This window comes from Perognathus longimembris, chromosome 2, assembly GCF_023159225.1.
Source record: "Perognathus longimembris pacificus isolate PPM17 chromosome 2, ASM2315922v1, whole genome shotgun sequence".
Classification (NCBI taxonomy): Eukaryota; Metazoa; Chordata; class Mammalia; order Rodentia; family Heteromyidae; genus Perognathus; species Perognathus longimembris.
Window position 1 is genome coordinate 150,155,161 of NC_063162.1, and position 26,245 is coordinate 150,181,405.

Consider the following 26,245-nt stretch of genomic DNA (forward strand, 5'->3'; position numbering starts at 1 on the left):
TCCGAGCAGCCCCAGCCGGCACCTGCACGGGAGGCGCCTGTTAGGTAAGTCGGCCGCCAGTAGGAATGAGTGCGTGGACGGATGGACGGACGGACGGACGGACCCGGGCACGCGGGTGGGCACGGCTGCAGCCGGGCCGGGCGGGTCCCGGCGACCCCACAGTGCCGGAGGTCGGGGCGCTGGCCGGGGCGCAGCGAGCAGGCCGCGGCCCGCCCACCGCTTTGGCCACGCCCACCGCCAACCACGCCCACCGCCTCCCCCCTCCCCTCGCCGTACCACAGAGCCCTCTGGGAGATGTAGTCCGCGCATGCGCCGCCCGGGCCGTGAGGCCGGGGGTCGCTGCGGGCGGAAGAGGGGCCTCCCTCCCACCACCCCTGCCCTCCGGGGATGCGCTGCGCGGGGCGGGCCCGGGCGCTCCCACCTCCACGGTTCCCCCCCGGGCCGGGGCTCGGGGCCCCGCCTCCTCCCCCGTGAAGCCCTGACGCCGAGGGTCGCCGCGCAGCCTCCGCCGGGAGCGGCGCCGGAAGCTGGGTCAGCCCGGGGGGTCGCGAGCTCGCGTCCGGGATGGCGCGCCAGGTAAGGGGGCCGCGCCGGCCGGCGGGCGGGCGGGCAGAGCCCGGAGCGCCCCGTCGGGGCCAGCCCGGTGGTCCGGCTCCCTGCGCGGACGTCCGGGTCCGCCCCGACCCTGCCTCCCCAGGCCCCCTCCCCCCCGCCCCGGCCCCCGCCCCGCCGGCCTCTCCACCTGGGGGCCGCCCGCCCGCCCGCCCTCGCCGTGCGGGGCTCCTTCCCCAGACAACTTGTCCGGGAGTGGCGGGATCGAAGGCCTCGGGGGAATGGCCGAGTCCCCTACTTTTATTCTTGTAGGATCCTGGCAGTGGGGACACAAAACAAGTTTTATGTGGGTGAAAGCGTGCTCGTCCGAGAGCCGGCGCCGCCGGCGTGTCCCGGGCACGGCCCGGGCCGAGCGTGGGGTGTGGAGTGTGAAGTCGGCCGGGCAGGGGGGCAGCCAGCCGTGGAGTGGTGGCCCTCGCGGGCTCTGGCTAGGATCACCCCGCGGTGCCGAGGCGGCGGCTGGATCCGTGTGTGGCCAGGTAGGGCAGGCGCCGCGCCAGGACCTTGACATCGCAGCCAGGGCAGTGGGCCGGCGCGGCACTGGGCGATCCCCGTGATGGGTCTCGCCCACAGGCGGCCCAGGGGCAACCCCACTCACAGATACCGTTAGCTTTCAGAAGGTGAACGGGAGCGACCTCGAGAGTGCAAGCAAGGTCAGGGTCAGATTTGGGCAGGGCTGGGGTCTTTCCTGGTCCAGTGTCCCAGAGGTCCAAGGTCATCTGAGTGACGGCCTGATTCGGGATCTGATCTCATAGTCCAGGGGACAAGGCTGGCCACGGACTGTGAGAGATGGATAGGGTCTATGGGCACTGAAAGGGACAGTGACACAGTAAAGTGGTGTTTTAGGAAGCTCAGCATGGCAGCCGTTAGTAAGGAGGGAGCCCAGCTATGGCGGTCCTGGATCAGGTGGCAAAATGGCAGATGGTCCAGGTGGCAAACCAGCGGTAGCTTTCTTCCTCCTGAAGATCAGTGTTTGCACACTTGCTTGTTTGCTCCCTTGTGCACATGCCACATACTCTTGCTTCACTTTTTCTGTGCACTGGGAGGCCTCTGTCAGACACATCTTGTTCTCATTCGTATTTTATAAGAATTTTGTCACCGAAAAGTTCATCTTGAGGCCAAGATGGTGATAGGCCTGGAAAGCATCAAGCATAGAGGGCTAAAAGAGGCAGCTGTATTTAGCCTGGAGATAAAGAGCCCTTCCCCCCACCCCCAGAAGTCAGGAGCCATTCATGGAAGAGCCCAAAGGTGGCAGGCTGCACTCTACAGCCCATCTGGCGGCAATAGTACCAGTCTTAGCACTTTGCTCCTCTCACCATTTTGTTTTCTTTTTGTAGGTTGTGGGGCTTGAACTCGGGGCCTAGGCACTGTCCCTGAGCTCTTTTGCTCAATGCCAGTGCTCTACCACTTGAGCCACAGCTCTGCTTTGCCATTTTTTGGGTGCTTAATTGGAGATGAGGCTTTCCTAACCTGGCTTGGCTTTGAACCACGATCCCCAGTGCTGGACCTCCTCCTAGCATTTATTCTAGCCACTTTTTGTATATTTCTGTATGTTAATTTATTTTGTCTTTACAACATCTCTGGGAGGTAGAGATGATCCCAGTGTTGGCATCAGATGTGTTAGCTGAGTTAGTTTGGCTGAGTCCCAATCACTAATAGGTGTGTTCAGTGTACCTACCTCTAGGATATATGGTTCTCAGGAGAGTCAGCTTCCACTAACCAAACTCACAATCAGCATCAGTGCTGTCATCATTTCCTGTGCTGGGAACTTAATTCCCAAGGCCATATGTTAATGCTACTTGAGAGATGGAAACTTGGGGAGATGTCTGGGACTTGAGGATTCTTATCCTCCTGAATGGATTATTTCATTCATGGGTTATTGAGGATGTGGCCTTGTTTGTTCTGGTTCCCCATTGCATATGATGCAGGCAGAAGGTCCTCAACAGATGTGTTCTATCAACCTTGGACTTCCAGCCTCTAGGACTCTAAGAAATGTATTTCCTTCCTTCCTTCCTTCCTTCCTGTTCTTTTCCTTTCTTTTCTTTCTCCTTGGTTGGTCATTGGCTTGAACTCAGGGGCTGGGCACTGTCCCTGAGCTCTTTTGCTCAAGGCTAGCTCTCTCAATCACTTGAGCCACAGATCCACTTCCAGTATTCTGGTGGCTAAATGGAGATAAAAGTCTCACAGACTTTCCTGCCCAGACTGGCTTTGAACTGCACTCCTCAGATCACAGCCTCCTCACTAGCTAGGATTACAGTGTGACCCACCAGCACCCAGCTTTATTTTCTTTATAAATCACCCAGTCTTGAGTATTCTGTTAAGGCAACAGAAAATGGACTTAAGATACAGAGTAAGCCAATAGCTTACTCTGTGTGTGTGTGTGTGTGTGTGTGTGTGTGTGTGCGCACGCGCGCCAGTCCTGGGGCTTGAACTCAGGGACCAGCCTCTGTTCCTAAGCTTCTCTATCACTTGAGGCACAGTTCTGGTTCTGGCTTTTTTGGTAGTTTAATGGAGATAAGAGTTTCACAGACTTTCCTGCCTAGATTGGCATCAAACTGCAATCATCAGATCTCAGCCTCCTGAGTATGAGCCACTGCTGCCTAGCTCATTTCTTCTTTCACGGTGAAAGTAGAGCTGACAGTCTAACTGGAACATTTCAGTGGCTAATTCTTTTTCATCATAATATCTGAGACTAACAGAGGACAGATTTATTTCTCACAGATGAGAAGTCTAAGGCTGAGCAGCTAGCTTCTAGTTAGTGAGGGTCATCTTGTGGTGTCATCTCTTGAAAAGGAAGGGAGCCGAACCCTTCCTTTTTATCTTGGGACCACTCCCAAGATAACAAGCTACTTCCTCAGTAGTGGCATTGATCTCTTCATGACCTAATCACCGGTTCAGTGCTGTGTCACTGGGGGTTGAGTTGCCAGCTCCTGAACGCACTGCTGCTGTACTTCCTGAACCCGGACCTGCCTGCCTAGTCATGGGGTGGAGGTTTGCTGGACAAGCCTGACAGCTGGTGGCGTGGAGTGAAGATGGCCTGAACCCGGAAGCGCTCTGTGATCTAGAATAGGGCACCGTGTCGCCTGCTCAAGGCTAGGGACGCGCAGACCAGTTCTTGCTCTCCTGGTCCCTTTTGTTTACCTTGGTTTGTGGCATGTGTCTTTTGGGTGAGATAGTGTACAGCGGAATCAGTTGCAGGTTTTCAGGTTCCTCTCGTCCCCGAGAGCTACACATGTACCAGCGGGACCACTTGGCTGTCTGCCCTCGTTCTGGCTATTCTTTTGGGTGGCTGGTTATTCGTATATTCCTTCAGGTAAGGCAGTGAGCCAGATAGACTATAGGTGGGGAGCTTCTGGCCTTTTGGCTCTGTGATCACTCCTCCCTAATCCCCGTGTGACTGTGTACTTAGTGCTTTTGGTTGTAGGTTTTTCATACATTTTAAAGTAACTCTGTATAACCAAAGGACCAGCATATTAATCACACAGCACCCATGCACATTTAAACAGAGTAATCAGAGCATGTCAGCGAAACGTGCATATGCAGTCCATAGGCGGCACCTGTGCCCATCTGGGCCCTGGGTACAGGGTCTGGAGTCTACAGCCCACAGCTGGGGTCTCACTAGCCTTGATGATCTCGGGGTACTTCCCACCCTGCCAGTCCCTGTGGCTCCCGGGCCGTGGCTGGGGTAGAAAGTCTGAAAGGAGGGAAGAAAGAAGGCGCAGCAGGAGAAGCAGAGAGGACCAGAGGACAGAGCTGTGGCAGGGTGATACGAAGAAGGAGGCGGGAGAGAGAAGGGCCAAACGTGGCAGGAGAGAAGGCGGAGCAGCGTCGTGGGTCCGTGGCAGGGCCCCCGGGAGCAGGCGCGGTGCAGCGCAGGGCCTCCAGGGGGACTCAGCTGAGCACGTAGCCCCACTCATCTCTGTGATCCAAGATTGGGGGTCCACCAGGGAAATGCCATGGGCCCCGGGCAAGCTTGGGAAACTGAGGCCGGCTCCTCACTGTGGACACATTTACTTCCCCATCATGAAGTAGAGTGATCCTTGTGAGATGTCTGCTGGGAACTCAACACGAGGGTTGCTACCTGGAGCCTGTCTGTCACAGACGCTGTCTGCCTGTACACGCCACAGTCCAGGGAATCCTGTATGGCCGCTGTACTGTACTGTTGACACAGTATCTGCCCGGAACACTCTGGTCATTTAGAGACTGGCAGGGACCCTCCCCAAGTCCGTCTTCCCATGTGTCGGCCTAGGCGACTGCGTGGTCACCAAGCCTTCTCTAAGGGCATCGGTCTGAGGCCCGCTTTGTTAGCTCTTGGGCACGGGCGCTGGCGTTAGCCACATTTTATCTGTTCAGAAGGCCAGGAAGAAATGTAAATGGCTCTCAGGGAAGTTTTCCAGGGTTTCTGGGACATTCCTGAGAGGAAGGGGCCACACCGGGCCAGAGCTCAGGCTCCTGGCCATTCACCAGGCTATAAAGGTAGCTTCAGAGACACAGCCATGAGGCAAAGGCTCTGAGCCCTGGGGCTCAATCACCCAACGCCTAGCCAGGCGTGCGGATGGAGCCTACTGCGAACTCAGCAAAGGGTCCGGGCCACTCCCTCACGGGGCTGGCTGCCCCCTGTCAGAGGCGACGAGCTAAGAGCATGGCACTGTGTGCATTTCAAGGCTACCAGTTGCAGTGTGTGCATGCCAGCACTGGGACTTGGTTTCAGGGCCTTAACTTTTTCACTCAAGGTTGATGCTCTACCATTTGAACCACACTTCTACTTCTGACTTTTTACTGGCTAATTAGAAGAGATCCACAGACTTTGCTGCCCACTGGCTTTGAGCCTCAATTCACAGATCTCAGCCTCCTGAATGGCTGGGATTACAGGCGTGAGCCACCAGCTCTTAGCACAGTGATGTTTATCACCGGCTGCATTAATGAAACAAGGCAGTGTGTCATCTTTGCTTTATTAGGAGTGTCCTCATTTTTTTCTTATAATTCTTTATTAAAATAATTAGAATTCATTTCTAATCCAGAAAGATCCTTTTCATAATATTCTATTTGCTTCATTCACACAAAGTTAATTTATGTTATAATTTTAAATTCATGCCTGTCAGATGTCGGTCATTTTCTAGGATTTCATGGCTGTCTGAAAAGTTCACTGAATGATGATTTTTAAAGAAATACTGCTTTTATCTTACAAAAAGTGTGGGGGGGGGGAAGGACCTACTGGGGAGCAGGATGTGGGCATAGGAGATAAAAGCAAAAGTACAGAGTTGAACAGTTTCCAAAGCCCCCTGAGGTTTCTCACGGTTTCTACACAGGTCTCAGACTCGTTCAGCATATGGCTGCTTGCAGTTCTGAGGGAGGGGTGGTAGAGGCCGGGGAGGGGCTGGGTAGGAAGCATGGCGGGGTGGGGACAGCCGGCCTGCCGCTTAGAAGGGCTTTTCACCTCACGGGTCACCTTCTGCCTAGGGCAGGTCCCTGCAGCCAGGCCGGCGATGGCGCCACAACTCATAGCGGCAGCGAGATGACCGTCGCTGGCATGGGGGGAGGGGCAGTAGAGAGGTGGGCCTTTGAGTGGCCGGAAACTGAAAGTGGACTCTGCCCAGCAAAGGCCCGGGGTCCCCCGCCCTGAGAACCTCAACCCAGCCCAGCAAGCCAGAGGACCTGTGTGAAGCGCTTGGCTGTAAGATGGGAGTCTGAAGGTCAAGGGCTGAGCTCAGACCACAGGCCAGGCTCGTGAGTTCTGCTTCACCTTCTGCCCAGCTGGCGGGCGAGCCCGGCGGAGGAAAATCAGCCTCCTAGACTTACAGGACCGGGTGAATTTTGCATCCCCCATCCCCTGAGTCTTTCTGTGATGTGTCTGAGGCACAACACAAAGGTTTTACTTCCTAAATTCCTTATTGCTACATCATCCCTGATTTTTTTTAAATGCGGGGGCTTTTTTCTTTATATAGGTTAAACACCTTTAGTCTAAACATCTGAGCTCTAAAACGCCCCCCAATCTAGAACTTTTGAGCATCATGATGCTGTATGTGGAAAAAGCCACGCCTGAGTTCTTACGATGGGTCGCGGTTAAAGGCAGTTGCACTAAAAATAGTACCAGGTGTAAATAGTATGAAATACACACGAATTTTGTGTTTAGAACTGAGTCCCATTCCCCCCCAATAGCTGATGTATATGCACACATTCCCAAATCAGAAATCCAAAATATTTGTGGTCCCAAGGATTTGGGGGTAGGAAATCCTCAAGCATGGTAACGGATTGGCTTTCTTAGTGAACTCTTTCTTAATGCCACAGTGTTAGGATTCCAGGTTTTGCACATTTACGGGGAAGTTTGCTTAGTAACTGAAGTGAATCTGAAACGGTAAATTTAGGCTGGTTGAGGTTCCCATCCTAGGTTTGATGTTGGCTCAGCCCGTCGCTGTGGCCCTGAAACCGTCTTCAGTCAGCCACAATCCGGGACCCCAAACGAGGCGCTTAGAGACACAGACATTTTACTCTCACAGTTCTGGAGGCCCAAAGCCCAACACCAGGTGTCAGCAGGCCACATTCCCTCTGAAGGATCCAGTGTTCCTGCCTCTTCCAACTTTTGGGGGCCCCAAGCTTTCCTTGGCTTGTGGTGACATCACTCCAAGCTCTCCATCTTCGGCTCTGTGTGTGTGTGCTTGCGTGTGCGCGCCCTCGCACATGGCATGTCTGCCTGCCTGTCTCTCCTTTTCATATAAGGACACTAATCATCTGCATTTATTGACCACAGTACCTTCATAAGAACGTAGTCTCATCTACTCCCACCTGCAGTGACCTTGTTTTCAGAACGGTCACATTCACAGGTGTCAGGAGTTAGGGCTTCCACCTGTCTTCCTGGTGATCCCAGCCTGGTCTCTTTAGCCGATTCCTGCTGTTCCTTGTGCCGAGGTCCCCCCCCCCCCCCGCATTCCTCCCCCGACAGAGGAGTGAGTCACCGAGCTGAGGGGCGGTGGGCCGGGTCCGGCCGGCATGGGATCCGCCCGCCTCCACAGACTGTGCCCACAGGCGCCCATCAGCTTTAAGGACCTGGCCGTGCGGTTCTCGGAGGAAGAGTGGCGGCTCCTGCAGGAGGGCGAGAGGGAGTTCTACCGAGACGTGATGCGGGAGAACTACGAGACGCTGGTCTCCGTGGGTAAGTGACCCAGGCCTCCGGAGCCAAGGCTGGGGAGAGAGTGGAGGGGCCGGGGCTCGAGTCTCCGTGGGACCCCAGGCCCGCGGCAGGCCGCAGGCTTCCTGCTCGCGAATGAGCGGTTTCTGGAGCGTTGGGGGCGGCCTGGTCCGGCCCCAGCCTCACGTGCTTCCCGGCTGCTATTTGTGTGATCCAGAGCAGGGCTCTGCGGATGGGTTGGTGGGGTTCCGTAGGGGCCTTTTCAGCTCTCCGCGCAGGGTGACCTGATGAATGTGCCAGAACCCCGGGACGCCACGCGACTGGGAAGGCGGATTCCAGAGTGACGTCCCCTGTTCCTTCCCAGGGACCGCGGAGCTGCTTCCCCTCTCCGCTTTCCTGTCACCCACAGAGCCTGGAAGAGCCGCGGGGGCCGAGAGCTGCGCGGCGGGGCAGGGGCCTCCCGCAGGGGCCGGCCCCCTCGGTAGGTCCTCCCGGCAAGCCTTGGGAGTCCCCCCCACTCACTGTCCTTCGCTCGCAGGCTCTGCCCCTCCGCCCTTCCCTCCTGACTCTCGCCCCGACACAGTCCCGACAATGGCCCGCGGGCCTGTAGCGTGTCGGTTTCCCAGCGCAGTTCGCAGAAGGAGCTGAGATAACTGGAGAGAATCCCTTGCCCCAGGCCTCCCTTCGGCCCACCCAACTCATCTCAGCCACCCTGCACAACCAGCCTGCCCCCTCCTCAGCCGGTGGACGTGGTGGGGGGTGAAGGGACGTTCCAGGAAAGGTGGGTGGCCCGGCAGGCGGGGGAGACAGCCCTCTGCCCTTGGAGGACAGGAGCCCAGAGCCGGGGCTCGTGGTGACACTGCGGGAAACCCCTTCCTTCCGCCCAGCCCACACGGGCTGTGCCCTTGGACCGATCACCTGGCCGGAGCCCGAGTCCCCCGATGTCCCAGGGTGTCGGCTGTGCCTCCCGTGCCCGGGAGGGCTGCCTGGGCGCGGGGCGCGGGGCTCACGGCGGCCCCTCTACAGGAGGACAGCCCCAGCACAGCCTGCACCTCACGGCCCTCGTGCAGCTGGTGAAGGAGATCCCAGAGTTCCTGTTCAGAGAAGTCAGGGGCCCCGAAGACGGCCCCGAGAGTCGGGGAGCCAGCCTGGACGGAGAGCGAGCGAGCCCCCGGGGTGAGTCACACACGCGGGTGTCCTGTGGGCCCACAGAGCCTCCCTGCCCCCACCCCCACGTGGGGAGGTCTGGCCCACAGCACCCCACCCCCACCCCGGGAAGGGAGGCTGTCGCTCGTGGTTGCCAATGCCCAGTAATAGGCCTGCCTCCTTAGCTCCTGGGACAGGGGGCCTTCTACGTGGAACAGCCACCCTGCCGTCACATACTCTGCCCACCTCACAAGCGGGCATCCTTCCCCAGGCCCCGCTCAGCCAAGATCCCATCTCCCCCTGGAGTCCGCCTTTTGACCCCCTCAGGAGACTGAATTGAAAGAGGAAGGGGGCAGAGGCTCCGCCCAGCCAAGATCCCATCTCCCCCTGGAGTCCACCTTTTGACCCCCTCAGGAGACTGAATTGAAAGAGGAAGGGGGCAGAGGCTCCGCCGCACACAGCTTTAGAGCTGCGTCCCTGTACTTTATCGGACACACGCAGGACTCTCTGGGCTTGGGAGCTCTGCAGCGGCACTCAAGAGGCCACTGAGGGCAGTCCCTGCAGGTGAGACGTGTTGTGGAAGGACCCAGTCCGCGACGGCGTCGGTGTCTTCCTCCCCCAACAGCAGCTGTGGCGGCAGAGGCCTGCCCTCCTCCGGGCGTGCTCACCTGCCTTCCAGAGAGCCCCCCGACCCAAGCGGACCCGGCCACCACACCTGCAGGCAGCTCGTCCTCCAGTGGCCCTCCCGGAGAGCGGGGGCAGGGGAGCCCCCTCCCCCTCAGTGAGTCTGACTAAGTTGAACGGGAGCGCTTTGCATCGTAAAGCTCCAGCCCTAGAATCGGAGGTCTTGAACCTGTGCACTCCCCGTTTTGGTTTCTAGCACTTGGCCCCTGGGATGAGACAAGAAGCCTGGCCTCAAGTCTGCAGACCAAAGAGGTGTGGTGCTTAGTCCCCGGGCGCCTCCCACCTCGCTCCGGGAGTGCTGGGGGATTTCTGACATGGGGGCCCGGAAGGCCGCTTGCTTGGGCGCACCTGGCCTCATCCTCAGGCCTCCTCAGAGCAGCTGGGGCCGCATGGGGGGCAAGGGTAGCCAGGAGGATTTATCTGGGGTTTCATTTTTGTAAGGCTCACCAGAAAGGAAAGGAAACCCGCCACGTGGTTCAGGCAGAAAGGAGTTTATTGAGGGGAAAGCAAACTGCCAGCCCACACAAGATGGAGGCGTGGGGAGACAGAGGGGAAGGAAGAAGGGAAGGCAGAGTAAGAGAAAAGGAAAGAGAGCAGGGGTTGTGTTGAGCTGGATTATATAGGGAAAGGTGGGAAGTATGGCCAGGTGGATTGGATGTGGTCTCAGAAGGAGATGGTAACTGCCTCCAGGTGTGGCAGTTACCTAGGTAACTCAGGCACGGGCGCAGACTTGAACAGGTGCAGGGCATCTGCATGGAGCCCTCCTGGGGGTGGACCTTACAATTTTATCTTGAAAATTTCCTGCAAAGTTTACACTTGCCTAAATATATTTTTACTAAAAATACTTTGAGCGAGGCACGATGGCTCACACCTGTAAGCCTTGCTATCCGAGAGACTGGGCGGATCGTGGTTCATAGACCAACCCCAGGCAGAAACATTCCCCGTAGACAAGCTGGATATAGTGTCACATGACTTTAATCCTAGCTGTGTGGGAGGATGTTGGTCTGAAGCCTGCCTGGGTTCAGAGACCCTATCTGAAAAACAACCTATAGCCTGAAGGATTGGAGATGTGGCTTAAGTGGTAGAGCACCAGCCTAGCAAGTTCAAGGCCATGAGTCCAAACTCCAGTACCATATGGCCTAAAATCGGTATTCCCAAAAACGTGCCCCTCCTTAGCCCGTGGCTTCATGTGTTGTCTTGTCCTTACACTCGGGGTTCTACGGACATTGGTTTGAGAAATGTGAGTGTAAGATTGCGGTTGAGGCCACAGACATCACTTGTGTCTGCGGTTAAACTGGATGGACACAGAGCCAGGGGAAGTCCTGTGAAGCCAGCCGCACACAGGCCCAGGTTCCGAGGACCTGTCTTCACATGAAGAAGTCGGGATACCAGAGAGGTCCATCCTCATGGAGACCAGATCCAGGGTGATCAGAGTCTGGAGCCCAGGCTAGAAAGGCCTTCTTCCTCGTTTTTCTTTTTTTGGTGTAGGTCCTAGGACTGAAACTCGGGGCCTGAGTCCTGTTCCTTAGCTATTTTGCTCAAGGCTGGCATTCTACCACATGAGCCACAGCTCCGCTTCTGGCTTTTTGCTAGTTAATTGGAGATAAGAGTCTCAGGGACTTGCTGCTCAGGCTGACTTTGAACCGTGATCCTCAGATCTCAGCCTCTCCAGTAGCTAAGATTGCAGGCGTGAGCCACTAATCCCTGGCTGACAAGCCTTCCTTGTTCTCTACAATAGGAACTGCTGACAAACTGCAGCCTTCTGGAAAGGAAGGCCCAAGAGCCCCAGGTGAGGAGCCCAGCCCTCCCACCTGTAGCCCTAGCCATAGGAAGGGCCAGCGAAGACTGGAGAGGGGAGCCCCAGGGCCAGGTGAGCTGTCCTGAGGGTGCCCTGGAGCTGGGCGGGGCTGTGATTGGGAGAGGAGGAGGGTAGTTCATGCAAGGGACCCCCTGACAACCCAGCAGCCATCGGGCTGCTGAACGCTTGGGCTGTTCCTTAGGACTCCCCTGACTTCCGTGGCCTTATCTTGCGCAGGACTCTCTCCCAGAAACAGCCCCTTGCAAGGCCTCGTCAACTGCCTGAAGGAAATCCTTGTCCCTGCACCCCAGCGCACGGAGGCCGCTCTGAGCTCGCAGCCTTCTCTCCCTCCCCAGAGTGCTTCGAAGCACACACAGGTGGAGGTGCCCGGGTACCCTCCCTGGCCAGGTGAGTCCCGGGGCAGCTGTCCTCCTCAGGACGAGGCTCAGGAGCCCCTGGGAAGGTGGCTCTTTCTCTGCTCCTCGCTGCCTCCCTCGGGCCCATTGCCACTCGTGCACTCTGGTGACTCTTACAAAGCCTGCGTTTAAAGAGGGAAGGAAAACTCAGATGCGCCTCGGTCTCCTCTGTGTTCTTTACCCTTCCCGGTATGGGACTTGAAGAAGAGCCGTGACACTCAGGTGTCCTTTCCTGTGCACGTTGGGTGAAGTGTAAGAGTGGCCCCTCAGGTTTAGCCAGTGCAGCAGGGCAGGAACATCATCTGAAGTTGCTAAAGCCTGCTACAGCTGTGAGCCATGTTTTCAGCCTCTGTGGAGGGGTCGGTGGACCCCCCCATTCAGGGTTAGGGTAAGCCCGACCGGGTGTGCGCACGCCAGGTAGAGGGCGGGGCCAGACCCTCCTGGAAGGTCAGCTCTGCTCGGGACCAGGGAGCTGCGCAGGGCAGTGAGGCCAGCCCATCCGCACCCCTCAGGCGGTGCCCACACACGCTGGAGGGGCACTCGGCACCCCGCCAGGCATCCTGCCGGGCTCCAGGAAGTACGCGGAAGGCATTTTGAAGCAGAGCGCCGAGCACACAGTGGCTCACACCAGGCTGCAGGGGCGCGGGACGGCTCACCCGTCTGCACTTGTGGCCCTGTGCTCCCCGAACTGCAGACGGGCGGGCCCTTGTCCCTGGCGCAGTGGGAAATGTGTGCCTCTTCCCATAGTGAAGACCGAGGCGGCGGCGGAGGAGTGTCCCCTCAAGGGTCTGCTCAACTGTCTGAAGGACATCCCAGAGGCCCCGGAGCAGCGGCCCAGCCCCTCGGGAGCAGGGGACCCATGGCCGCCAGAGGAGGCAGGGGCCTGGAAGAGGAATCCTGGAGGTAAAGGTCATTTGTTGGGCCGAGAGCACCCACATACCCTCCGTTTGGTTTCTCTGCTTCAAGCGGGGCTGTCGGCGACCTTTTGCGACAGACCTCCCAGCCTTGGCCCCCGGGTATGGGTCAGGGGAACCAAGTGTTGGAGATGATTGCTGTTGTACCTCATAATTTTCCAGATCAGCTCTTAGAGTAGATGGAGAAAGTTCTAGAAGGAAAGGAAGGATATTGGAGAGGGAAAACACCAAGAAATCAAAGAAGATTGTAGCCCCGTTGACCCTTCAGCCCTAATTGCCATGTGGGGTCCCCCCCCTTGTTGGGGCTGGGTGGGGTCTCCTTGTGGGGTCCCCCGCTGTGTGGGGTCTCCTTGTGGGGTCCCCCGCTGTGTGGGGTCTCCTTGTGGGGTCCCCTGCTGGGTGGGGGCTGGGTGGGGTCTCCTTGTGGGGTCCCCCGCTGGGTGGGGTCTCCTTGTGGGGTCCCCCGCTGTGTGGGGGCTGGGTGAGGTCTCCTTGTGGGGTCCCCCGCTGGGTGGGGGCTGGGTGAGGTCTCCTTGTGGGGTCCCCCGCTGTGTGGGGGCTGGGTGGGGTCTCCTTGTGGGGTCCCCCGCTGTGTGGGGGCTGGGTGGGGTCTCCTTGTGGGGTCCCCCGCTGTGTGGAGGCTGGGTGAGGTCTCCTTGTGGGGTCCCCCGCTGGGTGGGGGCTGGGTGGGGGCTCCAGGACTTGGGTTCCCAGCAGGTGTGTTCATACTGGGCTCACATTGCCGTTACTGTCAGCTCCCCAAAGCACTGAGCCTCTCAGGACACGGCCTGAAAGAGCGCGCGTGAGCGGCTTGCTGGCCCGGGGCCCGGAGCCGATGACTGCCGTAGAGGCACAGGGACGCTGGAAGGCCTGCAGGCCTGCGGCCTGGGCTTCCCAGTTCCCGAGGGCTGACTTCCCCTAGGTCACAGACGCCTCCACACCCCTCCTCCGCGCCCCGGTCCCGGCGCTGGCAGCGCCCTCGCCATGGTGAAGGTGGAGGACAGCTGGACCCCGAGCCCCCTGGGGCCGGCATCATGCCAGCTTGGCAGGCAAGGCTACGGTTCCTCCTCCACCACCGCCGACGCCAGAAGGGGCCGAGTGCCCCTCTGGGGCCCCACGGGTCAAGGTGAGTCCTGGGCTGTTCATCCTCATTTTCTGGGGGAACCAGGCCCTAGAGAGAGGCCCTACAGAGAAGAGGCTCCTGCCTGGCCCTTGAGCAGTGACTGCTGCCGTCGCCCTCGGCCTGGCCCCTGCCCAGGCCGCCTCTGGCTTGAGGACCTTCCTTTGCGTTGAGGTGCTCGTGGGGGAAGTTGGCTGCTGCATGTACATGTCCCCTCCAGCTCTTCCCTGGGGTCTGGGGACAGCTTTCTTTGACCCTTGGAAGCCCCCCAGGAGGACTTCCTGCCGGCGGGGTCCCTGCCAGCGTAATGCAGGTCTTAGCACCTCTGTAGAAAGCAAGCTGTGGCCAGCCAGCAAGCGGAGCAGGGCTGGGGCGGGGCGGGGGGGGGGCGGTCAGGCTGGCGACTGATAGGCCAGCCCGGGTCCTGCAAGAGAGGGTAAGAGGGAGGGCAACTTCTCCTATCCCAGCCAGCAGGGCCTCAAGCTCACCCCTGGAAGCCCTGGAGGCCTGCCTGAAGGGCATTCCCTCCGCGGGACCGTCGCCTCCCCAGCTGGTGGCTAATTCTTGGTCCCGGAGCCCCCAGCCAGGAGATGCTGGTCCTCACAAGCCCGAGCTGCAGCCTCAAGGGTCGCACAGTGAAGGTATGTGAGCCTCTGGTCTTTGTGCAGACAGTGGAGCGGCCGGGTCTCCTGGGATGTGGGCGCTTCTTCCCCCCAAATGGCTCCCCGAGTTTGATGAAGGCAGTGTTTCCTTCCACCCTCTACCCTTTTCTGAGATCTCAGAGGGTGTGGGGGCTTGCGGGGGAAGAGGGTTCACCAGCGTCATGGAGAGCCCCAGAACTTGGGGGCCGAGTCTCCTGGTGTCATCCACTTGGGGGCCCAGCGGGCTCCCTGTGACATAGCTCTGCTGCCCCCCGCAGAGGCCGCGAGGGACCCCCTTCCACCCCTGGGCCTGCGGGGCTGTGTGCGAGAGGGCCCCCAGGGCACCCCCACCAGCTTCTCCTCCACCAGCAGCACCGACGGCGACCTGGACCTGGGGAGCCCCGGGTGCAGCCAGGGACTGCAGTTTGGTAAAGGTAAGCTGGGCTGGCCTGAGGCTGGAGTCCCCCTGGGAAAGGATGGGAAGCCTTGTCCAGCCCAGGCAGGCCGCTGCCCATCACCAGGAGGAGAGCGGGGGGGGATACTGAGGCAGGCGCGGGGTTTGCCTTGGGCAGGGTGACTCGGCTCAGAAGGGACGTCAGAAGGGACGTCGTCTGAGGTCTTTTAACATTTCCTTTTGCATTGTCCCAGCCCTAGAGAAGTGCCTGTAGCACAAGCCTGACCTCTGACCTAGTGAGAGCGTGGCGAGGTTCCCGGACCCCCTTCCGCAGTGTGCATGGGGGCAGGAGCTGTGCTGTTCCTGGGGACTTTGGATCTTGGGGCCTTATAGGACACTCTTGAGCCTGGCTTCTGTCTTTTTTTCCCCCCAGTAGAACAATCTGGTCCATCTTGTCCCACCTGCACACCTGCTTTCCTTTGTGTCCTGTCACAGCCGTTGGGATCAGCAAGTCTAGGGCCTCGGCCAGGTCTCTCGTTGGGCGGGTGAGGTCCAGAGAGCCAGCCCCGGGCTTCCTCCCGCCTGAGCCCTCCCCACAGGGAGCCCCTCCCCCAATACAGCCGACACATCTCAGTGGAGGAGGAGGGTTAGGTGTACCAGAGTTTGAACTCAAAGCCTCGTGCTTGCTATCCTTGGTGCTCTACCCCTTGAGGCATGCCTCCGGGCCTACTCTCTGCGGGTTCCTTTGGAACTTTTCCATCCAGGCTGACCTTGAACTGAAATCCTCCAGATCTCACCTCCTCAGCAGCTAGGATTGTAGGCACAAGGCTCTGGCTCCTGACCAGTTTCTAGCTTTTCATACGTCATGTAACCACATGACTTTGTTCAAGAGCTACAGGAGGTTACGTGAGGTCCCCTTCCTTCCCCTCCCGGCGTCCCTGTCCTCCCCGCCCCCGCCGCTTCCGCCCTTGCCTGTGCTCAGGCCCTGTCTCCCCGCCGCACGCCCCCACCTCGCTTTCTGTCTTGAGCCTTTGCCCTTGCCCGCTTTCCACCCGTGGTCCTCACAGTCCTGGGCCACCAGCGTTGCGGGCAGCGCCGCCCCGGGGCGCAGTGTTAGGAGGCCCTCTGTGGACGGGCGTGGTGTTCCAAGTGACCCAAGCTGTGGGAGACTCCACACTGCCTTGAGAAGCTTCCGGGTGGGCCCCCAGAGCCCGGCTGCTCCCCGCTCCCCGGGGCCGTCTCTGGCTACCAGCCGCCGCCCCAGGATGGAATGCGGCCAGTGCTGCCTGCTCACCTGGGAAGGGCTCTGCCCTGGCAGCGCAGCCTGGCCAGTGCCTGCTGTTGGTGTCTTTCTATCCGGACTTGTGTGGTCCGGCGTCCTGCTGGGGGCGAGGAAGCCAGTCGTAGTGCACCCCGTGAAGGGCGCATCTGCTTGTTAGGCCATCCTGTGTGCTACACAAGCCCGGTCACCCTCACCATAGTGGCGGCTGCGTGGCTGGGGGAGCCTAGGGCCCCCGCCTATCGTGAGACCCCCGTCGGATCACCAGGCAGATTTCTGTAGGTGGCCGGCACAGGCCCCGCTTCCCCCGTCCAGCCCACGGAGGGCCACGCGAGAGTCAGAGCTGACAGGCGTTTGACCCGGGCCTCCATCTGGGTGTCCCTGAGCCACCGCGCCGGGCCCGGTGCTCTGCCCCCTCCTGCTGCCTGGACCTGGCAGCGCGAGGCTCCCAAGGCCCACCGCAGCCTTCCACGACTACCGCGTGTGACCCTCGCAGGGTACCTGCCGGGAAGCTCCCCGCTGCAGAGCCTGGAGAACTGTCTCCGAGAGATCCCCATGCCCCGGCTGCAGCCCGCCTGGCCCTGCTCCTCTGCCGCGGACAGGGGCCTGAGAAGAATGGAGCCCAGGAGCTGGACGGCAGACAAGGAAGGTAACTCCGGGGGGCCACGGACACCCATGTTTGGACTGGGTGGCTCCCCTTCTGCACCCTGGGAACTGCTGTGCTCCCATCATCCCGCGGGCCTGATGTGTACGGGAGCCAAGAAGGAGCTGCAGAAACCGCACCGGGCAGAGAGCCAGATAGACTCTTGAGCACACATTTAGACTTGCTGGCAACCGAGTGGGGGGGGCGGAGCCCGGGAGGCGGGCCCTCCAGCGCCACCACCTGCCCTCCACCACGGCGCCCTGGGGTAGAGCCCCGTTACCAAGTGTCTTCATCCTGGCTGCCGGCCCCTCGTGCGAGACCTCAGACCCCGAGCTGCACAGCTCCCGGGTCGGGAACAGAGGTCCCGGAGGATCTGAGCTGCGGAGCCGGCCATTCCCACGCCTGACGTTTGCCTGTCCCCGACCAGTGAACAGTGACGGGAATTCTCTGTCCCTTCTTCTGTGGCCCCCCAAGGCCCCATAGGCCTGACGAGCTCTTGGTGTCCCACTGAAACAGGGCTGAGGGGTGAGGTCTGCGAGCCAGCCCGTCTCAGACAGGGTGGGGGAGAAGTGCCCACCAGAAGCCTCCGTCTAGCCAGCCCGCAGGCCTCCACCTCCGGCTGCATGACCGCCTGCCCCCAGCGAAGGCCCAAAGACGCAGGGGCCACCAGGCCAGGACCCTGGAGGTGGCTGCAAGACGGTGAGCTGCCCTCGGTATTTCCCGACACTTCCCTCCTCCTGCCCCTCCTCCGGGTGCCTCCACCCCGTTCCTGTCTCACACCACTTGCAGAGAAGACCAAAGCCCGGAACCCGATGAGCCACGGGAGGCTAAAAATATCAAGTCAGACGAGGAGGAGCCCTGCTCTGTCTATCCACTGGCTCTCTCCAGAGCAGACCCTGCCCCTTGCAGTTGCAGACAGCTCTAGCTGTGTGATCCAGGGGCTACAATCGGCCCTCACCAACCTGCTCCTCCCGGCATGGTGCTGGGGGGGGGGCGTGGTGAGGGACTGGGGTGTAAGGTAGAGGGAGCTGCTGGGGGGGGTAGATGATACCTCAGAGGGGGTGGGTAGAGGGAGCTGCTGCTTTGCCTAGAAGATCAGGATTTGGCTAGCACTTCGCCACTGACTTGACCTCTACTGGGGTTTTGAGACCTCCAGAAAGTTCCTCAGCGTACCTTCCAGACGGCCCGGGGACTTAGCCGGGCTCTGACTTTCCTTCTCTCTATGGGGCCAGAAAGTGAGCTGTTGGGGCTCCCAGGACCTGCGCGGGCTGCGGCTGCTGGGGGTGACGGTGGCCCTCGGGTGATGGGCGGAGGCTCTTGTCATTCACACAGGGACAGCCACCGCCCCCTCCCCGCTGCACTGCCTGGAGAGCTCGCTGAAGGGGATCTTGCCGGCGAAGCCCTTGCGCTTCACCTGCTTGGCCGGCCCCGGCCCCGGCCCCAGCCCCAGCCCCTGCTCTAGTTTGAGTCTCAGTAGCTCCGATGGAGAAGACCTGAGGCTGGAACCGGAGCCCTGGCAGCCGCCCCTCCAGGGTAAGCCTGCTGGAAAGGGGGGGGTGGGGTGGTGAGCTCTTGCCAGAGCCCCAGTCAGCACGCTGACGACAGCTTGTTTGTGACGTAGAGAGAGACCGCCCTCCCAGCTGCAAGCGTCCTCTCTCCCCGTCCCTCGCCCCTGGAGGGTATCCTGGAGGCAGCGGCGGCAGCTGCGTGGGGGCACCCCCTGAGGGGTCACAGCCCAGGGACGACGGCAGCCTCAGGACAGGTGAACCTGGCACTGCCACCAGTCCCCACCCCGCGCTCCCCGAAAACCTTCTCCAGCCATAAGGCGGCTGAGCCAGAAGCCTGGGTCCCTGGGCGAAGGAAGGGCTCAGAACAGGGCTTGTTAGCGTCCCCACGGGGAGATCTTGGCAAACCTCATCATATATACACCATACGTGCTTATTAATATGTTGTACGTATGTATGTATATATATATATATGTACTGGGTTGCTATATAACATTTTTTAAGCTTGGGAGTCGATAAAAGAAATATCGAAAGTGGTAATTCTCAGCACCAGGGCACTTGTCTGGCATGCACAGGCTTCAGGGTGTCCCATCCTCAACACCAGGGGCCACGGCCCGCCACCCCAAGCCGCCTCGTTTCTCCTCAGGCTGAGACCCAGTGTTTTCTCCCAACAGGAAAAGCAGAAGAGGGCACAACGGAAGTCAGGTCCCTGTCACCCAGGGGAGAAGAGGGAGCGGAGAGCCCCGGCCATCCCGGCCCTCGGTTGGGTGCTGGAGAAGTAGGTAGGGGCCGGGGAAATGGCGGCGGGCGCGCGGCTCCATTCACAGGCCTTGACCCCAGGCTGGGCCCTGCCCTGCCCGGCCCCCTGGGCCTCGTGGGAAAGGGCACCCAGGCGGCACCAGAGCAGCGAGGCTCCTTCCACGTGGCCTCTCGTGTAATCACCGCTTAACCACGAGAAGATAAATACGCGCGCCACGGAGCGCGTTAAGAACACCCACCCACCTCCCGTCACGGGGCTCTGCCAGGCAGTGTGCACCCCTGTCCCAGGCTCACCCTGCTCTGTCCACAGAGGCCACGGGGCATCCTCGTCCCGCCCCACGGCCAGAGGAGCATCCTGTGCCCAGAGACGAGGAAGAACCCCAGGGCCTGGAACCAGGACACGGAAGACCCAGTGCCGCAGGTGAGCCGGGGCTGCCCCCGCCCGCCCGCCGTGCCGGGCCGCGCTGGGGGGCCCTCGTGGGGAAGCACCCACCCTTCAGCCCACCATCTGGGTCAGGGACGCTGCCAGACGCCGCCTGGGGCCATGCTTCACTTCCATGCTTGTCACAGAAATCCCAGGAACTTTCTCCACATCCGAGTTGGGGGTTTGAAGGAGCTTTAGGGAATAAGCGGTGGCTCGGGCCGGTCATGCTAACTTCTCAAGGAGGCTGAGATCTGAGGATGGCAGTTTAAGCCAGCCCGGGCAGGAAAGTTCTTGAGGCTCTTTACCTCCATAAACTGCCAAAAAGCTAGAAATGGAACGGTGGCTCAAGGGGTAGAGTGCTAGCCTCGATTAAAAGAAGCTCAGGGACAGCGCCCAGGCCCACCCACACCTACAGAGAGAGAGAGAGAGAATATACGAGGTGATCCAACCCCAGCACAGGCGAGTGACCTGGCCAAGGGTGCTCAGAGCACTTTGGTTCCATGCCACGCCATGTTCTATGGTGCCACAGTGGAGACAGGCCAGGGGCGGGGGTGTGGGGGGCAAGGGCAGAGGGGAGACAGGGCCCTTGTGCTCCCGGTGCCAGGCCTCAACAGCGGCGACTGTGTGTGTGTGGAGTCCCTTGCCTTGAGGAGCTTTGGCTCCCCTCAAGCTTCAGGCTTCTGTGAAGACCTCTAATCTGGGGTGAGCCTTACCCCTTAGGTGCTTTATTTTGTATTTTGGCTTTCAGTTTTTTTCTTTTTGAGAGAAGGTCTTTCTGTGTTCGCTCAGGATGACCTTGAACTCGTGATGCTCTGCATCAGCTTCAGATCGTTGATTAATTGGAGGCATTGGCCACACAGAGCTGGGGTCCCTGGACCATTCAGGCCATTACCTTTCCTCCCCCATCTGCATCCCCCGGGGTGATGCTAAACTAGACAAGGGCAGAACTCCGCTGGGCTCAGGGAAATGGGAGAACAGATTTCTCTGCCCAGTCTGGGATCTGAGTTGACTGCCGGGGGCCAAGTCCTTCCTGGGTGGCTTGCCTGGTGGTAAGATCAGTTCTAAGACAATTTGGGGGTGAGTAGGTAAATGATCGTTTTAAAGTGACTTACATGTCTAAGTCTAGTCAGGCTTGTACGCCAATACTCAGGAAGCTGGGACAAGAGGGGCGAGATTTTGAGAACCTGAGCTACAAGGTTAATGAGACCTTGTCTCAAGAGAAGAGGGAAGCAGGACAGGTAGAACCCTATGGCTTCATTGTAGCCAAGAGTGGGGGTCGCAAAGAAACTTGTGGCTTGTCACCTAGGTACGTAGCCTGGGCCTTGTAAGGCCGTCTGCTCTGGGCAGATACTCGGGGGGTTCTTCAATCCCAGGGCTCGAACGTGGCACTCAGTCACTCTTCCTGGGAGGTAGGAAGCCACCATCTTGGGAAAGATAGCTGGGTCCCCATGGAAATCCCCGCTGGGGAGGAGCCCGTTGGTGTGGAGGACGTGGGAACCAGCCCGTCCTGCTGTCAGCAGGGCGGTGAGCGGTGTTCTTCAGCGTCGGTGGACGCGGGCTGGCGGGGACAGGAGACGGAGCGCCCCCGCCGAGGGGTCTTCCCGCAGGGTTGGGGGAGAGGAGGTCCCCGGAGCCTAAGCACTCTCCCTGGCCCTCGCTCTGGTTTCAGATGCCTCCCAGGACCCGCTGGGGCCCCCCCGCCCGTCTCCCCCGCCGCCGTGTCTCTGCGGGGGAGCCCTGCAGCGGGAGCTGCGCAGCCTCGGCGCCGCCCTCGAGGCGAAGCTGGACCGGCTCGCCACGGCCCTGGCGGGCCTGACTCAGGAAGTGGCCACCGTGAGGACCCAGGTGGACCGGCTGGGGCGGCGGCCCCGGGGCCCCGGGCCCAAGCCCTGGGCCCTCCCTCGGGGACCTCGCTGGGCCAGCGGTCTGGGTCACAGACACCTGCCCTACTGGAGACGGAAGGGCCCCACCAGGCCGAAACCAAAGATCCTGCGGGCCCAGGCGGAAGGCGGCCGGGCCGGTGACCTCCAGGCCCTCCCCAGAGGGAAGGCCTACCTCGTGCCGCCGCTGTCTCCCGCCACTCCTCCCGCAGAACCTTCCAGGCCCGGCTGCGGCCCGGCCCAGCCGCCCCCCTCCTCGGCACCCAGCTGCCACCCTGCGCCGACGGGGCACCCCCTCCTCGGACACGCTGGGCGCCACCAGAGCCCTCCCCCACCTTTAGTACCCGCTGCCTTGTCCCCCCTGGTGGCCTCCCCCGCCACCGGCCCAGACGCAGAGCTGCTGACGGCAGGGGTGTCGCAGATCAGGGTCCCAAACCGGCCCAAGGAGCCCAGCAGCCTTGCGGGGGGCGGCCTCCGGGAGGACCTGTGGAGTACTGAGCACAGGGACCCAAGGTGGGGGGCCCATTGACCGCTCTCCGTCGGCTCCTCTGCGGGGGCCCCCCCCCCCCCCGCCGCTGCTCCCGGAACGGCAGGCCCCGGCGGTGTCCGCGCGCACGGCCCGTGGCGCCTCCAGCCTCACCTCAGGGTTTCTTGGCTCAGGTTCAAGCCCATGCTCCCCCGCCCTCCCCAGAGCCATCCCCCCCCCCCCCCCCCGCCGCAGTGGGTGGGTGGCCTGAGGCGCCCCTCTCCACCAGCCCCCCCCAGCTCAGCACCGCGGCGGGGGGGGGGGGGGGAGGGGGGGCTGGCCCTCGCCTGCCTGGAGTAAACACGGCACCGATCTCCTTTTGGAAGAACCAGTCCGGTCTAAAACAGATCTACTCATGGATTCTAGAACATGAGCTACTAAAGAAAGGCCTTTGGCTCTCATCCAAGAGCGCCCGGGGGCGTGGCCGGCGGGATTGTCGCAGGACCGCGGGAGCAGGGCCGTGTGTGCCGCACGCACACGCACACGCACACGCACACGCACACACACCCCCTCCAGAGGAGGCGGCGGTGCCCAGGGCCACGCGCTGGCGTGGAGGTGCTCTCGTTGTATTCGTCTCCTAGAGCTGTGTATAAAGTGCTACAGACTCGACCGGCATGGGTGGCGTGAACTAGAAGCCTCGAGGGAAGGGACCGTAGGGGTTCTGCCTGCGGGCCGGTGGGGGCGGGGGTCCGCCCCGTGCCCCCGTGCCTGTCGATGGCCGGCTTCCTGTCCACACTTGCCCCCAGCGCCCCTGGTAGCAGGACGCGGGCGTCATCGGGTGGGGCCCACGGGTGAGCTCGGTGACACCCCCGCCCCGCCCCACACGGAAGCACCCGCGCGGGGGCTTTGGCACAGCCACACACGGGGCGCCCGGGCTGCCCCTGCCCTGATGACATCCATGCCAGGGACGCGCCTGCCGCCGGCCCCGGCGCCCCGTGTTCGGTACCCACGGCGGCTGGCCGGCCTGTTGACTCACTTGTGCTTCCCGGAGCCGGAGTTCAGCCTGTCGGATGGATTGCGTTCCCTGTTTAATCAGGAGCTTCTGGAACCGTGCCCATGCGCACAGCCCCTGAGAAGGCACGGTGAGCCTTGCCCTCGGGACCCAGGGCACCGCTGGGTCTGTCTCCCGGGACCACCCAAGCAGCCCCCATGGCTGCCTCGCCCAGTGCCCAGTGCCGCCTCCAAAGCAGCTCAGAGAGGCGGGAGCCCGCCCTCGGGCAGGCGGAGTGTCTCCAGGGTTAGAGCAGAGAGAAGGGCCCGCGACCGCCTGGAAATGGGTATTCAGTGTGAGTGTGTGTGATATGCTGGTACTTGGTCTTGAACTCAGACCTTGCACTCTCCCTTGGTGGCATTGCTCATGGCTGGTGCTCCGCCACTCGAGCCACACCGCCCCTTACGAATGCCGACGGGATGAGCAGGACGCCGACTGACTCTGGCTGGGAAAGAACAGAAGGCCAAGCTCTCCCACCCCGGGAGGCTTGAGCGGGCCCAGCTCCTTTTCCAGATGAGCAGGGGCAGAGCTTGCTCCCTTCCATACATACCGTAGGAACCCTCGGGGCGCGGGGCGCCAAGCTGGGAGGAGAGCGCTGTTCCCCGGGCCTGGGTTCCCCACTCCCATTGTATGACGAAGTGGTGGTGCCCCGGGCGTCACCCATGGTGGGTGCGTGCCCCACAAGCCCAGCCTCACCCAGCGCTGAGCTAGGAAGTAGCCGGAGTCCCTGGGACGGGGGCGCAGCGCATCCTTACCCCGCCCGGACTGGGCAGTGCATCCCACAAGTTCCCACAAGTTCGAGGCTACGGAGCCCGAGTACCTAAATGGCCCCAAGCTCCATCGGCGTCCGGCCTCACTGGTGCTCCAGGCCCTCCGCTACCCCAACGGCTAGCCGGCACGCCCGCCGAGGCTGCAGCCGGAGGCTTTGCTGCGGCCGCTCCTGCACAGGGTTGTTTGGAAGAGGTTAATTGGGAAGCTTGCTTGCTTTCAGATTCCACTTTTTCGCATTTAATTCCTGAAGTATTCTTTCTATGCTTTTTTATTGAGCTTTTAAAATTGGTATGATAAAGGTGATGTGCAGAGGGCTTACAGTTATGTAAGTCAGGGAAAGAGAACATCTCTCTGAACAATGTCACCCCCTCTCCCAGTGTCTCCTTCCCAGCCCCACCCACAAGTTACAGAGTTTATTTGCCACCTAGTGTCTAGTGAGCCCTGCGGCTGCTTCCTTTCTGTGCCCCCCACGGAGCCAAGGACAGAGAAACCTTGCTTCTGTTTCTTAAGAGTTCAGTATGATTTTATATCATCCAAGGCACATTGTGCCTTTGTTAACAGAGGCCTAGAACTTGGGAGCCCAGAAGGGGGAGTCTGCCTGCCACCCTCCTGAAAAGTGGCCACAGGCCAGACCGGGGTGCCAGTCTTCCCTCCATCCCTACCTGGCTTGTGTCAAGGAGTCCCCCACCAATTCCACCTGCCCTCGGCAGCCTGCGTCCTCCATGCGGCCGGGACATGGGCCCGCGCAAACCCTGCTTCCCACGTGAATGGACTTCCCAGGCCGCCACTGAGGCTTCTGACACAGGGATGTGGCAGGAACTGTTACATCCAGTAACTTCTATTCCTAAAGGAGCTAGGCCTGGACCAGGCTTGTTCTCCCCCCTCCCCCCACTCTGTCTCTCTCTCTCTCGCTCGCTCTTGCTCTCTCGCTCTCTCTCGCGCTCTCTCTCTTGTACTGGGGTTTGAACCCAGCCCCACGCTTGCTGGACTAAGCCTCATCTCCAGTCCTTAAGTACACTTACTCTTGTCTTCATATTTTAGACATTGCTCCTATAAATACCCACAGTTGGATTTATCCCACAATTCACCTGACAGATTTTGTTCTTGAAGCATTTAAACCCATTTAAAAGTGATGTGATTAGGCCAGGCACTGGTGGCCCCCTAGCCACTCGGGTCTGAGAATTGTGGCTCAAAGCCAGCCTGGGCAGAAAAGTCCCTGTGAGATTCTGTTGTTGTTTTTTATTTTGCCAGTCTTGGGACTTGAACTCAGGGCCTGAGCATTGTACCTGAGCTTCTTTTGCTCAAGGCTAGCACTCTACCACTTAAGCCACAGCGCCACTTCCGGCTTTTTCTGTTTATGTGGTGCTGAGGAATCAAAACTAGGTCACTCTACCACCAAGCCACATTACCACCCACCCGCCCTGTGAGATTCTTACGTTCACTTACCCACTCAAAATCCAGAAGTGGTGCTGTGGCTTAAAGCTGCAGAGCGCTAGCCTTTAGCAAAAATAGAGCTTAGGGACAGTACCCAGGCCCTGAGTTTAAGCCCCACGATTAACAAAAAAAGTGACATGGTTATTGATATGTCTGGGTTTGAACAAACATACTATCTTACCTTGTGTTTTATGTTTCTCACCTGCTCCAGATTGTTGGGTTTCTTTTGTGGGTTGGGGTTATTCTCTCTCTCTCTCTCTCTCTCTCTCTCTCTCTCTCTCTCTCTCTCTCTCTCTCTCTCTCTCTCTCTCTCTCTGCCTTATGCATTGGTAGTGTTCTGGAGTTTGTTTTTTATTCACACATTTTCTCTTTTTTCCCTTTTAGCCTCAAAATTTAGAAGGCTGAAAGGAGAAACATCCAAGTTCACGCTCGTATCTGCGAAATTTTTAGCATACTTGTCTCAGAATTGATGAGAACAAGACAGGAAAGGAATAGAAGGTTTGAACAAGTCAGTTAACAAACTTGTCCCGACCGAAGGAAGTATAAAACAAGGGCCCATAGTTGCACGCTCTTCTCATTGTAACTACAGACGCTGACCCGACTAAGCCTAGAGAAAGTCCAAGCAAACTTACATGGTGTATATTTCCTGACTTTTACCTCCACCTTGCCCTTCTTTGTGGTATGGGGCACTCTACCTCTGAAGCCACCCTGCCAGCTCCCTTTTATGTTGGTTACTTTTTGAGATAGCGTCTCACCGTATGCCCATGCCAGTTTTGACTAGGATTCTCCTATAGTTGTTCTTCCTCCTGTCACTGAGGATGACAAGGGAGCCTCCCTGTCCCCAGCCATCATGCTGTCCTTGTAGCTGTAGCTGGGATAGCAGCTGTTGATTGAGATGGCGTCTCAAGAGAACATTGTGGCCAGACTGGCCTCACGCCACGACTCTCCAGGTCTCTGCCTCCCCAAGATATGTTTTCTCTTTAAAGGTAAAATTCAGTAACAACACGCACACACACGCACACCACACAAAACGCCCAGAAATTTTAAAACGTTCAAGCAATGAGAATTACTGCTAAAATACCTCATACAGGAATGAAGAAATCAAATGAGCATTAGAAATACTTTGAACTGGAAGAAAGAGCCACATCTCAAAACTTGCAGGGTGACGCTACATCAGCACTC

At 59.6% G+C, this 26,245-nt stretch overlaps 1 protein-coding gene across 1 annotated transcript; it reads left to right on the top strand.

Moving 5' to 3' along the window:
* The first annotated feature begins 302 nt into the window (after positions 1-302).
* Krba1 (KRAB-A domain containing 1) lies at positions 303-22,058 on the top strand. Its single transcript, XM_048340422.1, has 18 exons — positions 303-576; positions 7,623-7,762; positions 8,103-8,219; positions 8,765-8,914; positions 9,510-9,665; positions 11,307-11,438; positions 11,604-11,774; positions 12,530-12,685; positions 13,619-13,822; positions 14,284-14,457; positions 14,736-14,891; positions 16,627-16,779; positions 17,290-17,472; positions 18,106-18,306; positions 18,395-18,535; positions 18,953-19,060; positions 19,348-19,458; positions 21,131-22,058. Exons 1-18 carry the CDS (start codon positions 308-310, stop codon positions 21,868-21,870), a joined length of 3,462 nt encoding a protein of 1,153 aa, XP_048196379.1. The 5' UTR covers positions 303-307; the 3' UTR covers positions 21,871-22,058.
* The last annotated feature ends 4,187 nt before the right edge of the window (positions 22,059-26,245 follow it).

Coding starts and splice junctions, on each gene's coding strand:
- Krba1 (XM_048340422.1), top strand. CDS start 308: ATGCGCCGCCCGGGCCGTGAGGCCGGGGGTCGCTGCGGGCGGAAGAGG. Junction 7,763..8,102: donor CGAGACGCTGGTCTCCGTGG/GTAAGTGACCCA, acceptor GTTCCTTCCCAG/GGACCGCGGAGCTGCTTCCC. Junction 12,686..13,618: donor CTGGAAGAGGAATCCTGGAG/GTAAAGGTCATT, acceptor GACTTCCCCTAG/GTCACAGACGCCTCCACACC.